Here is a 14,873-nt window from a genome sequence, read left to right on the forward strand (position 1 = left end):
CATTTAATTGAATTTTTGTGAAGTGATGCTGTTTTTCGATCATTACATTTAAACAATTAAATTACAAGTAATTGTCGCTTTTAAATTATATGTAATTGGTAATTGAAATTGTTCAATCAATTCTTAAGTAACTTAAAAAGTGTAGAGATTACAATTACCCACTTGGAATTGAATTTTGTGTGTAATTATTTTTCTATAACCAAGTGTTTTATTACTAATTTTGTATTTAATATCATTTTAATCTAAAAATAAAATAAAAATTATGAAACCGTTATTTCAAGAGGTAGCGTGGCCGAGCGGTCTAAGGCGCTGGTTTAAGGCACCAGTCTCCTCGGAGGCGTGGGTTCGAATCCCACCGCTGCCATGAGCTTTTTTTGTATTTTCCTTCAATAGCTTAAAATTGTGGACTTTTGATGCATTGGCGTATTGAATAAACCATTATATTGAAATGGAATCGTCTCTGTTGTAAAAAATAATTTTAAACTGTAGAGTTTCCAAAAATAATTAAAGTTAAACCAGAACAATAGATTCTGAATTTCTAAAAATATTTTTTGTCTTGATATGGTAAATATTGTGTTTTAATCAAAACTGATATATTCAAAACATCATTCGAATTGTATTTGCTTACGAATCTGAACTTTTTAAAAGACTCTACCCACGCAAAATGAAATAAGCCAATAGTAGCCTAGACACAGGTAAAATAGCAAAAGTGAGCTTAAAATTTTGATAAATCTAGTTAAAAAAATTTATTTAAAAAATGTATGCGCTTGGAATAACATTTTGTATTAGTATTTATATTTTCTTAACAATTTTTTGGATCAATTTTTGTTGCTCAAATTTTAGAGAAAAGATATGTCATTGCCATACAAAAAAATCTTTTTATAAACAAAGATACATACAAAGATGGTTCTGGTATTTGGTTCGAAAAAAATGTTGGTTGTTGTACTTGTAATAATCAGAATTAATCAAAAGAGGGAGATTGTGGCGAAAAAGTTGAATCCATGTTAGATGTCACTATAAACAAGTGAAATTGGTTTGTGCAAAAGATATTGTTCAAATACATGAAGCAATAATTTGACTGTAATGTGTCAACGCAGCATGTTATTTGCTATTTCCGGTTTCCATCATTGTATCAGTTAATTTAAATTGTTCAAATGTTTCGTTAAGTGCATTTTCCTTGTGAATTCGTCCTGGATTGTCAAACAGTCATTTAAAGTTGGTAGTTTGTAGAAAAATCTTTAAATTTACATTTTAGAAAATGCGACGGTGTTTTCTATGTTCGTTTATTAGACAAATTATTACTATGCTCAGTTATGTGTAGATAGATACATGAAAAGAAATAAATATTCATAGAAAGGTTAAAATTAATATAATTTAATGGTTAAGATAATGATGATCCATTCATCTCTTAAGAAATCCTATAAAAATATTGAATTCAATTTGTATAATTAAAGTAAATAGGTAGTAATCGACCTTATTAATTGATGTAGGATAATGTTGAGGAAATTTGGAATGCAGAATCTTTTAACAGAGGAAACCAGTTGAAATTAAGGTTGCATTTAGTCTTAATAAAGGTGATAACAAAAACGTTCGTCTAGCATTGGCTGCTTTTCTGAGAAAAAGTACAACTTTTCTGAAAATTTAAAAAGGGAGAAAAACTTATTGAAATGTTTTGCATCTTGAAAATGAATTAAATGGTGTTTTTGTTGTTTTTAACATGTTTTTTGAAGCAACCAATTGTGATATACAATAAATAAAAGATTTTCCGTACAGATGTAAATGAAGCTTTAACCTAACCAAACCATAGAATATCGCTACAAAGTCGCGAATATCTTGAAATCTATGCCACTCCAAATGGTTTGATTTCGAAAATTACCTTCCAACTCTTAGACATTGAAGTTTAGATGAACTTAAAAGAAAGCTAATAAAATAGCTTACAAATTGTGTCAATATATTGTGTTCAGGAGATTACATCGCGTCAGTAGTCAAAATATTTGCGTTAAGGTGTTATCTTAGAGATTGTTACCATATAAAAGTTACGTTCTCGTTTTTTTGCGTTTTTGCTAAAGTTTTACTTATGAAAAGTGAAATCTTAAAATAATTACAAAATGTAAGGAATTTCCAGGCTATTCTTCAATAAATGGCGTATGCTAACAAAAATAATTGTGTTATTATTGAAGGTTTATGTATTTGAAAAGAAAACGTGGGTTGTTGTACTTTCATAATTCATCAAAAGAGGGAGTATTACGTACAATTTTGATTTCTCGTTAGATGTCACTACAAAAAATGAATCTGGTGTGTGTCTTAAATATTTGTCTAATAAATAGTCGTCTGTAAAGAAGTGTCAAAGAATTAATCAAGTTTTCCAAAAGCGAAAACTCTATCTATTAATTAAATTTGTTTTTTTTTTTAAAACGTTTCATCAAGGGATTCTTTTCTTGTTTTTTATATGTGTTGAACTGTTTTCATGGGGATATTTAGAATGTATTTTAGATAAAGGAACCAGGACGAAATAGAGATGAAGAAAATATTTTCCCCTCCGTCTGACACCTATTTCAAAACCTTCGGACCGACACATGTGCCTGGCTGGACCCCTATAGATTTACATGCATTTATATGAAAATATGTGATGCATTCAAACTTATTTTTCTCCCAAACGTTTACTCTTTTTTAATAGTTACTTATGTTAATATATTCTGCATATAATTTTGAACTTACCGTAAAGATAAAATGATTAGTAAGACAAATAGGTTTGAGAAAAAAAAGTTTTATGTTTTATTTTTTTTTGTATTTTATTTCGAAAAATATTACATTTTTGAGGAATATAAGATTGATTACTGATGAAAATGCATTTTTAGAGTATCAGCCCCGCTGGTATGGGCATCCATAACGTTAATAGCTGGAGGTTTAATTGGCTTACCAAAAAATGCTTCAATTGCCGAACGAGGACTAAACTGCGATATAATATGAACATTGTTCATTCGATTCTCCACGTTTCCAAGAACCAATGATTTGGTAAATGTAGACAGAAAAGTGCGCCTAGCGTCCTTTTTGTTTAGTCCATCCAGTTCTTTGCAGATGCAATAAGCAGCTAATGCCATGACATCTAACATGTAGCAAAAAAAGCATATGTCCATCGTCTGGTTGGTCGTTTTGAAGTGAAATGGGTAACCATTTGATCCATGCAATCGACGCCTGCCTTGTTTGAATTATACAAAAGAATCGCTTCCGGTTTCATCGCTTCGCCTCTACAATCTTTTGAGTAATGAACTGTTGAAAGTAAATTTACAGCCTTGTTCTTTTTTGGCACATAGCTACACACTGATACCAAGTTTTCATGAAACCCAAAAAGAGAAGAAAGTAAAGGACGCGAAGAATTCTTCTTCATTTCTTCTGGTAAAAATCTTTTATTTGATCGAACTGTGCCAACAAATGCAAGCCCAATACCAGCAAGTCGCTTCGTGCCTTCCAAAGTGGTAAAAAAATTGTCAGCTACTAGAGTTCGACCGGTATTACTGTACCGATTTGCAAGTTGTAGCAAAACATTCTGCCCTTGATTTGATTCACGCTCCTCTCCTTCGCCTCTGCCAGTGTAAAGTTTTCCTTCCAAAGGATATTTTGTTTTTGAATCATATGCCCACCAAATTTTAATTCCATATTTTGCTGGTTTTGACGGTATAAACTGAGTAAATTTAGTCTTACCCCGATAAGGAAAGAGTTGTTCGTCTACAGTTATCGTCTCATGTGGTTCATAGTTTTTTGCGAGGTTCTCGTTCAAGAAATTCCATATATCGCGAATAGGGGCAGCTTTATCTGATCTTTGACGGAACTCACGCGTGCGACCATCATCAAAACGTATATATCGTGATAAGGCAAGGAAACGCTTATAAGACATAGCTGCTCGGAATATAGGTAAGGCATCAGAACGCCACAACACTGATGAATCTTGCATATTATTGTGCGAAACACCACCAGCTAAAAGAATCCCAATAAATGCATCAAGCTCAGTGCTGGTCAAATCACACACAAAATATAGACATGATGTATTCATGTAAATACAAGCACATTTTGTATGTGCTTGGTAAAAACAAAATGCAGTCTGTAAACTTTTAAAATACATATTCCATTGATTTTTGTACAAAATCAATAGGGGTCTGGCTAGGCCCATGTGTCGGTCCGAAGGTGTACTTTTTTAAAGTCCTTATAAGATCCTTTGTAAGGACTTTTCAAATCCAATATTCTTATAAATCGATAGCCAATAAAATTTTAGGAAGCTACCTGAAAGCACAAGTTGCTAGCTAAACTAGAAATGCATTAAATTTACATTTGAAAACGAAAAATGCCTGGCCAGACCCAGGGGTCAGACCGAGGGTTAAAGTTAGATAATCATTTAGATTATAACAATTTAAAGAATTAAGATATGCATCGAATACAGCCCTTATAAATAGTTCTTGTCTCTAAATTACACTGGTTAACAAAATTGAGTTTATTTCTGTCCTACAAACAAATTTATCCTTATTTAAAATGATTAAGATTTCCTTAGTTCGAATTTCGCCTTTGAATTCTTCTATCACATCACGTTGTTTAAATATGCACCTTTTAAAGCACTTAAACTCAAAACATCGCTTACCAATAAATTGTATTTTACAGACTATAAATCTTTCTTATCTAAATAAAATTGAAGTCATTTTAGATCTCACTGAGTTTTTAGAAATTATTATTATAAGTCTTTATTTGACAAGTATCATTTGAATCATTTGTAGTTCTTAGAAAACCTTGAATTTGCTACATTCATAGTTTTAAAAAATACGTTTTAGACTTACTTTTTAGTGCTGATTTCGAATTCAAAATTTAACTTTAACTATTTTACTCAAGTTTTTAAAATAATAGTTGTTCCTATAGTTTTTAATGTTTGTAATTCATAAACTATATAAAAGAATTGTGTAGACAACAGAAAAGTAACTTTTGAACCGTTTTGCCTTTTTCTGTTGAAAACTGTTTTAGCATAAATGTTTTAGCGTTCCTTCAATATTTTGTAAGACAGGTGTTATCCAAGCAATTATGAAGATTTTTCCAATATCATATGAAATTATATCTAAACATTTTAACTGAAGAAAGGGATTATAGATTTTAAAAACCATCACGGATTTTATTGGAAAAAAACTACTTCACATATATACGAGTACATGTGTTTTTACATGTGTTTTTTTTTCAGTTTTAAAAAGTAATATCTCAAAAACCTGATGTGATACATAAATTTAAAAGTCGGATTTGAAAAAGTGCAACTTTATTGCCAAGAACAAAACCCTTGCCAACCTGTGTCATTAATTAATTGATTCAGTTTTTATTGATTATTGCAACAAATTTGAAAAGAAATGTTTAAGTTTTTGAATTCAGCACAAACATTTCCAAATTGCAATATATATTGTTGCTTGTATATCAAATTAATGCTTATGGAAGGTATTATTAAGAATATTAAGTTTCTTGGAATCTAAAAAATAATATTAAAAGAATGTTCTCTTTATATTTTACCGATTCATTTTAAAGTTAATACATTTTAGGGGCCTGTAGTCAAATTTCTACGATTTATGTGAGTACAAATTTGAAAAAGAAACATTATTTTAAAATGTATAAGTAAAACTGTAAACATGGTAAGACTTTAAAATGTGTTTATATTTATAACAAAATATTTGATTTGATTTGAAATTGGGGGAAAATTTTAAGAAACAGTTGCAATTTGGACAGATGACAGAAGTTAGTAAAAGAAAGGCTTCCAAAAAGTTCTAAAAAAAGGATCGAAAGCTAATGAAAACTAGAAAATTACCTTAAATTCAAAAGTTTTTTTGAAGCTTTCTCAGAAGTAGATGATGTTTGTTTTGTAAACTTGGAGGTAAATATTGCCTATTACAACCTTTGAAGTGTGTTAAAAAAATCGACAACATTTTAATTTTATGGTTTATGCAAGTTTTATTTTCATGAATTTTATAGAACACTTAACAATTTCAAAGCCTTAATGTTTAATATTTTTAATTATTATTAAATTGCATACAATATTAATGGACCTTATATTATAATGTAGTATCTATTTAGCTGCTTTACTTGTTTTCTTGGGGAAACCAGGTTTGGCAAGCTTCGAGGGCAATTTCACACATTGCTGTAAGGGCTTTTCCATTATCGTATTCTGAATAGAAAGAAAAGTATTTGTTTAGAACATGACTGTTTGTTAAACAAATATTATTTGTTTGTGTTTAGTTTAAAACTTACCAACGCTGTTACGTTTTCCGAAGATGCTTCCATTAAATGGAGGCTTCCTGTAGGCAGCTTCAGTTGATTCAACTAAGATAGCTGCAACCAAGAAAGCAACAAGGAAGAATGAGATAACTTTGATAGCGGCCATTTTATTGTTTATGTTTGAAGTTGTTTTTGAATAAAGAGCAAAGAACTGCTGATGCAAGTTGATTGAAGACGATGAAGGAACTGATGCTTTTCTTGGAGTTTTCCAAGCTTTTTATACTAAAATTTTGTAAGAGAAAGAAACATTGTTGTCCCAGAAGTGGGATTTCTAAGATTGCTTTTCAATTAATTGCTAATTTTCTTGACGAACAGAAATAAATTGATATCCAATAATAATTGCAAACCCTACATATAGACACTTGTATGAATTGAAGGGTTGAAAATGAAAAAGATAGAATTATTGAAAGGGTGGGAAGTTATTGAATTTTCTTAGCCTTTTGCCAAAGAATAGAATTTTAACTTTCATACATGGCCGTAAAAATACCAGATTTTTTCTGAATACTTGAAATTCAAGGAATTAAAACATCTTCTGTGACTGAGTAAGAATTTTTAATTTTATTATACTTATTTCAGACCATAACAAAAGAACACACATACAAATGAATAATTTTAAAACATCAGCACCAGCTTAAGTTTTCGTTTGCCAATCGAGAACTTTATTAAACTCTTTCTCACCAAAAGCAACCATCTTCGACTGCTCCATACACAAGTTCTGACGCTTTAAGTTATCGATTAGAAATAGTTGCTTCTTATACGCGTTCAATAAGTCCGCACGTTGCTTCTTCAAGCTCTTGATTTGTTTGTCTTTAGCTTCAGTCTCATTTCGAATCGATTCTCTGACTTCCTTGTCTGAACTTTTCATTTGATTCAGAATATTTCGTGTGTTATCGAGTTCTTCACTGGTTCGGTATAAGCGTTTTTCTACGTTGGCATGTGTTTGGGTCAGCACCTTTAGTTCCCGTTTAGTAGTTTCCAGTTCTTTACGGGTAGTATTGTGCTCGGAATCGGTATCTTTAAAACGTCTTAGCGCTTCCTCTAGTTGTCCTTCTAATTTTGCCAATTGCTCTGATAATGCATTATTTCTAGAGTAAGCGAGATCCCGTTGAGTTTCGACCTTCTTTTGCCTTTCGGCACTTTTCTCAGCCAATTCCTTCTGAACGGACAATTCCTGAGTAATCTTCTCATGTTCCGATTGTAAAATGACAATTCTAGACTTTAAATATCTGCAAAAGAGAATATATCGATATTAGAGAAATTCTTTCCAATAATTGAGAAACTCACTTCAAAAGACCTTCGGAGCTTAGGTCAATTTTGGGACGAGCTGTTAAAACCGCTCCACTGAATTCAGAAGTGCGCGATGAGGCCAAACTGCGAATTGACTCGTTTTCATCTCTCACCAGAATTTCCAAAGAAGGACTTTGAATAAACGAATTGTTCTTGTAGCGCAAGACTACATTTGACGGATATTTCGAAGTGGTGCTTCGAGTTAGAGGAAGCGTTCGCACAGAACTTCTCACACTAGCAACAACATTTTCTTCAAAATTGTTCTTCTTCTCCTCGACGATTCCCTGAAGTTGACGTTCCTTCGGTGCAATTTTCTTTCGAACACCATTTTGGGAAACATTTTCCTTAGTGTTAGAGTTCTTTTCTTTTATCCCATTTAAGTTCATCTCGTTGGTTTTTGAATGTTGCCTAACCGCGATAATTGGACACTTTTTAGTGTAAGTTGCATATTTTGAATCGATAATTTTCGTCGGCTGTGGTTTTTCCGTAGCCAACTTGGTCATCTTGTCCAAGTTTTCGTTGATTTTAAGAAATTCTTGTTCACGCGAAAGCAATTCGGTCATTTGAATAAAATGAGTATTTTAAAATTTTAGTTTTCAACAAATTAAAAAAAAATTGAATTTTACAGGAATTTAAAAATGAACATAAACACAATTTTGTATTATGTTGTTTTCGTCGTGAAGTTACAGGAGTGATTGACAATGTTTGAATATGTTACTAGGCTAACGGAAATTAAACTTGTACGGAGTTATTTATCATAACATGGTTGTCAGGTGGTAAAACTTATTGTGGGTGGCAGGGAGACTATAACTATACAAAAAGGTATTTCTATAGCAAATCGATTAAATTTCGTAGACTAAGAAAGTGTCGTTCATATAGTAACTGTGAAGTGATGGTCGTAAAACACTTCTCTGCAGGATAGCTGCGCCAAAAATGTTATTTATAACCTGATGATGGTTTTGGAAATCTTTGAACATGTTCAAACTTTGTATAATGAATTTGATATGAAAACTAGCAAATATATGTTTGTAGAGGTCTGAAAAGTATAAAAAACCCTTTGTCGGGTTTAAAATTTCAGGTTTTGGTTAAATCTGAACAATATACAATAACTGATGTCTTCTGCAGAGGGTTCAAAAGTTTGACGTAAGAATTTGAAGAATGCATTATTTTTAATTTTCCAAAACAGTGTTTAGCCCAAATCTTAATAATAGATTATTTTTGACACAACAAAAACTAGCTCTTTTAAATGAATGTGTTATGCTTATATTGACATTTTAATATCGTAAATTATTCCATAGATACATATAAAATTTAGGAAGGTTTTTTTTCAACATACTATATCCAAAATATTTTGTGTTTCCTTTGTCAATTGTATTCCATTTTCATCCACACAATAACATATTTCGCCTCTGCATTGTACCTGCAATGAAATAGCATTGTAAAGTAAGACATTTTATAATTAAGTCTTTTAAACTATTTAAATTCAATTTAACATCACTAACATAATAAAAATTGAGTTTTCAGTAAAAAGACGCACCTCTATAAAATTTCGTACGAAAAATTATGACATATTTTTGAGGCATCTAATTTTGAAAAAAAGAGCCTGGGATGCGACCCACACTGATAACTTCCCATTCGGTCTGTCGATTTGTCTTGCTTAAAACTTTGAAGATTTTCGGGTTAGGTTAAAAAAGTTGTCAGTTGAATTATTCTTAAAAATTTTAAAATTACCAACAATATTTTTCATATAAAGTAATAGTTTAGTTTGAAAATCTAGTTTCGTTAAAAAGTTTTTAGTGGAAAACAAATTTTTTACCAATTTTAGTAGATATTTTTTAAAGTTTTACAAATTGGATAAATGAAATTAATTTAATATCAAGAACTGAGTCGAAAGTAAATTTTTACCAGGTTTTAGTATTGTTTTTTAGGTTTTTATTTTTTGTAAAAAAAAATGTCAATTAGATTTTTCTCAAAATTTTTGCGAATGTTGAAACCAATATTTCTTATAAGTGAGAATTAGTTAGAAGCCATGATCTCAAATTTTTCAAAAGATATTTGAGTCCAAAATCAATTTTTACAACTTTGAGTAGTGTTTTTTTTTTTTTTTATCTGCTATGGTAAAAAACAACCACAAACACAATTTTCTTGAGAGCCCTTTTTGTATCTTTTTGCATTATTATCTGTATAACAAAACTTATTTGAAGTAGATATCTCTTCTGGTTCTTGAGCCATGGACGACGAAAAAACGTCGCTAACGTTACGTACACACGCACGCACAGACATCTTTCTAAAAATCTTTTATTTCGACTCTAGGGACCTTGAAACGGCGAAAAATGTCCAAATTTTCAAATCGATAAATCGGACCGGACCCATTATAATAACTTCTCATAGGACACTTTTAATCATTTGAAATCGGTTGATTATTTCTTGAGAAAACTAAAAACAAAATAACGGTACTCTTAGGCAATACAATACAATTTCATACAAATCTATCGGTTCATTTTTAAGAAAAATCGAATTTTCGTTTTTGACCAACAAATTTACTAAGAAAATCAGCTTAAAAACCTAAATTTCTAAGTTTAATCTCAATGTAGAAAACGGTTTGGCATGTAGGGATGTGGACAAACACACAGACGGACAGAATGGGGTTACCCAACCCACTTATTTTCTACCATGGTAATGACATCGAGCCTCTTACGCCATTTTATCGTTAGCGACATCTATATATATAAAAATCAATGCCACTTTTCGTTGTAATTTTATAACTCAACAATGCCTTTACCGATTTGGCTAATTTTAGTCTTGAACTATTCGTGAAAGTGCAGAGAAGGTTTGTACGTAGAGAAAATTAAAAAACAATATCTTGAAAAGGTGTAAAATCAACATCTTTCTATACTCCCATATACAAACAATTTGTACAAATACCGATTTGTTGATTACTTGGAAATGTAGAACGAAGCCATTGATTTAAGCGGAATAGAATTGATTGATTTGATCGGAATAGAAAACTGAATTAGCACTTGCATCTTCAGGAATTGCTGCTGCATTTCCTGTCATTCCTCGATAAATTCCTACTGATGAAATAAAAAACTGTTGTTAGAAATTGGTGATGGCAAAATACCAACCGACAGTACCAACGGATTGATCACTTTACCGAATCATTTTTGTATACAATTGCGCAATCTATAGATTGGTTGAGAGAACGCACCATTTTAGCACCGAAAAACATTCATATCAATGCTATTAATTTTCAAATTCAATCGAAACTGCCAGGTGTCATCACGACGAGTCAAGATGAGGCAATGAATTTTCCAATTGAATTTTTAAATTCATTCGAACCGACTGGTATACCACCGCATTGCTTGAACCTAAAAATTGGTTCTTTATTAATCCGCCCAAAACTGTGTAATGGCACCAGATTGGTAGTGAAAAAGTTATTTCCAAATTTGATTGAAGCTACAATCTTACCTGGCAAATCAAAAGGAGAAGATTTTTTGATACCGTGTATTCCTCTGATTCCAACTGATATGCCATTTGAGTTCAAAAGATTACAATATCCTGTGCGTTTATTATTTGCGATGTTCATAAATAAGGCCTAAGGGCAAACACTTCACGTTTGTGGTGTCAATTTGGAGGAATCATGTTTTTCACATGGCCAACTTTATGTTGCCTGTTCCAGAGTCGGTACACCCAACTGCTTATTTATTCATGCTCAAAATGGAAAAATATTGTTTATATAACTGTTTTAGATAGTAAGAGTATTCAATTCTTTTTTATTTTTTAGTTTTTACTCTTTGCTGATAAATATAATATAAACAATATATCATTTGGGTCTTTTAAATAGCTAGCAGTTTAAAATATTTTTTTGTTTGAATAAATGAACTTAATAATATTTTTGTTTATTACTATGCCTTATACGTAGCGAAGCACGTACCGAGCCGCTAGTTTTCAATATAAAAGAAAACTTAATTATTAAAATTTGCTTGTAACTCACGAAGAAAGGCTATTGTCATTTCTTAGTTTAAGCATAATTAATAATATCCAATACTGACTTAGGGTACAAGTGGGTTGAAGGATCAGCAGGCTTTGATTTTTTGTTAACGATATAATTCATTTTGGCGCTTATGGCTTTCCAAGTTTGCTTAAAATCTCGAGTTCTAAAAAATTTTTTACTTTTCAATTTTTGAGACCTTATTTGAAAAGTAAAGAGTAAAAGTGTTTCACCAATTTGCAATAAGTACTCATTTTGAAAAGATGCAAGTTAAATCTTAGATTGCTTTATTTAGATCAAATATGCATTGAAAAAATTTGATGAATCAATATCAATCATGATACCGTCAACACATTTAGCTACATACGGAAATCCCCCCTAAGAAAAAATTTCGAGGCTATGCCTGAACAATTTTGTACACAGCAAATAGAGTTAGAGAAAAATTCTTTAATGACAATATTCAATACTCGTACTACTCTGCAGACGGTTGCATTGCTTATTTTGTTTATATATGCAACACCGTGATAGTTGCCAGCCCAATGTAGTGTTCACAAAAGGTGTAACAACGGACTTGAATACGTATTCAATTGTACTTTTGGTTAGTCGAAAACTCTCTTTTGCCGAAAAGTCATTTGTGATATTAAAGTTATTTCTTAGTTTCACTACTCTTTGGTCACTATTTTTAACTTCTTCGTTTTATTTACAACAGCTTTTCAAAAATAACGTTTTTTTTGCTCTAAACTGTCAAATTCCATTGAAAAATGGCTATAATGTCAATGAAAACCCCTCTACAATATCAGATATTTTTGAATTCTTATCAACTATTATTTACTTCTTTATTTTTAAAACATTGCATATTTATTTTTTAAGTTTTCGACAACTTTTAAAAATTTGCACCTGCAAATCTCTCATTTCATATTACTGAAAAGCTTTTCAAAATTCTAAATATAGTAATTTGCAAAGTTTATTGTTTGGTGAAACAGAAGAAAGAAATACTTTTAAAAATAACAAAACTTTTCACTTTCCATAAAAGACTTTGCACTTTGCAAATTCGAGTTTGGTGAAACGGAATTTGCAAAGTAAAAGTGGAAAGTTCCAAAGTTAAAAGTGAAAAGTGTTTGTTAAAACAGGGCTCTGTTCTCATTTTTGAGATATGTCCGATGCAATAATGTGCCCCGAAATAATGGACACATAAACGGAAGTTGTTTTTTTTTTAACAGTGAAATAAACAATAATTAAATTCTTCCTAAATATTACAAATCAAACAGAACAACGTCTGTTTATATAACTAGTATTTAATAAAATTAACTTACATCATGTATGTTATCTTCTTACCTATAGAATTATATACTTTTGTTAATATTTATGTGTACGTACCTTTTTAAAGTTCCCATTAGGTGTACATTCCGGCAAATACTTAGAATGTTGCTTACGCATCAAATGACGCGTTCTAGCACATTCTAGACAAAAGTATTACAAACAATATCAATGAATTTCTTAAAATATTATAAACAAAAACGAATTTGAATAACTTACTGCAATTCATTTCAATTGCCTCTTGACTTCCTGATTGAGCTTCGAATTCTTCAATTCTTTGATTGTATTTATCCACGCAAAAAAGTTTTGCTCCATCTTTTTGAACGGCCTCAAACCAACCGTCTGGCTGACAATTTGGGAATTCATATCCAAATACCGTGAATTGTTTACCTTGTGCTGCTTCAATTTCTTCCATCAATTCATTCCTTATTTCTTCACAATTGTGATTATATTTATATTCCAAATGCATTTTACGATCAACTTTAAAATTATTAAAAAAAACATTTAAATGGCGCTTTAATCGAAAAAAACAAAGAACTTACAACATGGCATCCGTTTGTAATCCGATCCAGTGACCACAGTGACAGAACTCGATGGCGAACCAGAATCAGGTTCAATGCAAACACACTTTCCATTCATGCACTGCAATGGATCAAAACTGCCATCTTCCTGACATCTAGCTGTCATAAAAGGATACTTAAACTTCATGGTACTCATGAACTGGTCGAACAATCTGGAACATTCACATTTCATTGTTGCTTCGGTAATCGTGTTATAAGGAGCCTCCCCAAAGATTCTCTTGCCATTTTTATTCACACAAAAACACCTTCAAGAAAAATGGTATACGGTTTCCGATATTACGACATTCGAAATTCAATAGATGATATGATACATGTATGTACTTACGACTGTCCTAGAACGCATTTTGCTGATAGATAATTACCATCACCATCACATATAGGACGCTGCATAAAAGATCCCAAAAGCCCAGCAGCTTTCTTCTCATCGTATGCAATTTGTTCACGAAAACATTCTGTGTGTGTCACTAAAAGGAAAACAAATTACAAGAATTTTGAAATGGTCCAGAAAGTGCGAAACAATTGTAAAAACTTATGATTTCGAAATTAATTTTGAAGAAAATGGAATAAGGGTTTGAAAAAATTATAAGAATTTTGAAATGGTCAAGAAATGGCGAAACAATTGTAAAAACTTATGTTTTCGAATTTAATTTTGCAGAAGATGGAATAAGGGTTTAAAAAAGTAAGATTTCTTTTGCTTTATTTCTTACGAAAAGTGTCAGAAATGTGCTATTAAAAGTCTTACGAAGTAAAACTTTTGGGGATATCTGGAGAGATTTCAGCCATCTTGCCTTTTGCAAGTTATTTCCTTCTACAATTCAACACATTTCTAAAAGCAAATTTTAAGTTTCTTACTTTTTTGACAAGTGAACTCAGTTGAGACGCCATCTTGTTTGCAATATAAACCTGGTCCACAAACAAGCATTGGAGGTGTAACGTCTGGAGAACCAATTGTACAAGGATCACCTTCACCTACAATTAGAATTTTATTAGTATATTTTTAACCAAAAATTAGATTTAAAAAAAAACTCATACGAAGATTTTGAAGACAAACATTGCAACAGCCACACGGTACTTCCCCCGGAAACAGCTCTCCGCTATAAGTCCTATTTTGAATTCTGCAAGCGTCACTCGTATGCATGCATTCATTTTTCTCGATATAAAACTTTTTAAAAAGTCGTATTAAATGAAGAACTCACTTATTTTTAATGCGTATTCTCACCGAACAGAAATCTTCTGAGCAAAATAAGTCAGCAGCACCTTGAACTGAAGCATCTATTGCAATCAGTAAAAAATATATAAATATTATTTTCAGCATAATTATTCTTAATCAAGTTATCAGATAAACTGCAATTTGGTATACGATACAAAAGTTTTTGACATCGCTTACAAAAATTTACAATTGTATG

General features: G+C 31.2%; 4 protein-coding genes and 1 non-coding gene across 5 annotated transcripts; 1 reads left to right on the top strand and 4 right to left on the bottom strand.

The window, feature by feature from the left end:
- The first annotated feature begins 282 nt into the window (after window positions 1–282).
- Window positions 283–364, top strand: Trnal-aag (transfer RNA leucine (anticodon AAG)). The gene has a single exon. It is a non-coding gene; the product is annotated as a tRNA-Leu (tRNA).
- Window positions 365–3,106: 2,742 nt separating this feature from the next.
- Window positions 3,107–4,051, bottom strand: LOC129950403 (piggyBac transposable element-derived protein 3-like). The gene has a single exon (XM_056062345.1). It carries the CDS (start codon window positions 4,049–4,051, stop codon window positions 3,107–3,109), a length of 945 nt encoding a protein of 314 aa, XP_055918320.1.
- A 1,902-nt stretch (window positions 4,052–5,953) lies between these two features.
- LOC129952598 (neuropeptide SIFamide) lies at window positions 5,954–6,498 on the bottom strand. Its single transcript, XM_056065270.1, has 2 exons — window positions 6,265–6,498; window positions 5,954–6,181 (listed from the first exon to the last, which is right to left on the bottom strand). The coding sequence occupies exons 1-2, from the start codon at window positions 6,395–6,397 to the stop codon at window positions 6,096–6,098; spliced, it is 219 nt and encodes a 72-aa protein (XP_055921245.1). The 5' UTR covers window positions 6,398–6,498; the 3' UTR covers window positions 5,954–6,095.
- Window positions 6,499–6,827: 329 nt separating this feature from the next.
- LOC129952597 (leucine-rich repeat and coiled-coil domain-containing protein 1) lies at window positions 6,828–8,287 on the bottom strand. The gene is made up of 2 exons (XM_056065268.1): window positions 7,576–8,287; window positions 6,828–7,517 (listed from the first exon to the last, which is right to left on the bottom strand). The coding sequence occupies exons 1-2, from the start codon at window positions 8,139–8,141 to the stop codon at window positions 6,923–6,925; spliced, it is 1,161 nt and encodes a 386-aa protein (XP_055921243.1). The 5' UTR covers window positions 8,142–8,287; the 3' UTR covers window positions 6,828–6,922.
- Window positions 8,288–8,869: 582 nt separating this feature from the next.
- On the bottom strand, window positions 8,870–14,873 carry LOC129952596 (uncharacterized). Its single transcript, XM_056065267.1, has 8 exons — window positions 14,687–14,873; window positions 14,500–14,629; window positions 14,320–14,436; window positions 13,793–13,931; window positions 13,429–13,712; window positions 13,106–13,366; window positions 12,947–13,029; window positions 8,870–8,998 (listed from the first exon to the last, which is right to left on the bottom strand). Exons 1-8 carry the CDS (start codon window positions 14,780–14,782, stop codon window positions 8,906–8,908), a joined length of 1,203 nt encoding a protein of 400 aa, XP_055921242.1. The 5' UTR covers window positions 14,783–14,873; the 3' UTR covers window positions 8,870–8,905.

Source organism: Eupeodes corollae, chromosome 3 (genome assembly GCF_945859685.1).
Source record: "Eupeodes corollae chromosome 3, idEupCoro1.1, whole genome shotgun sequence".
Lineage (NCBI taxonomy): Eukaryota > Metazoa > Arthropoda > Insecta > Diptera > Syrphidae > Eupeodes > Eupeodes corollae.

Bases quoted from the DNA above. Each gene is read 5' to 3' on its own strand.
- LOC129950403 (XM_056062345.1), bottom strand. From the start codon at position 4,051: ATGAATACATCATGTCTATATTTTGTGTGTGATTTGACCAGCACTGAG.
- LOC129952598 (XM_056065270.1), bottom strand. From the start codon at position 6,397: ATGGCCGCTATCAAAGTTATCTCATTCTTCCTTGTTGCTTTCTTGGTT. The intron at 6,182-6,264 runs GTAAGTTTTAAA...CTTTCTATTCAG, and splicing joins CGGAAAACGTAACAGCGTTG to AATACGATAATGGAAAAGCC.
- LOC129952597 (XM_056065268.1), bottom strand. From the start codon at position 8,141: ATGACCGAATTGCTTTCGCGTGAACAAGAATTTCTTAAAATCAACGAA. The intron at 7,518-7,575 runs GTGAGTTTCTCA...TCTCTTTTGCAG, and splicing joins AGCTCCGAAGGTCTTTTGAA to ATATTTAAAGTCTAGAATTG.
- LOC129952596 (XM_056065267.1), bottom strand. From the start codon at position 14,782: ATGCTGAAAATAATATTTATATATTTTTTACTGATTGCAATAGATGCT. The intron at 14,437-14,499 runs GTATGAGTTTTT...TTCTAATTGTAG, and splicing joins TGTTTGTCTTCAAAATCTTC to GTGAAGGTGATCCTTGTACA. The intron at 13,713-13,792 runs GTAAGTACATAC...TTTTTCTTGAAG, and splicing joins AAATGCGTTCTAGGACAGTC to GTGTTTTTGTGTGAATAAAA.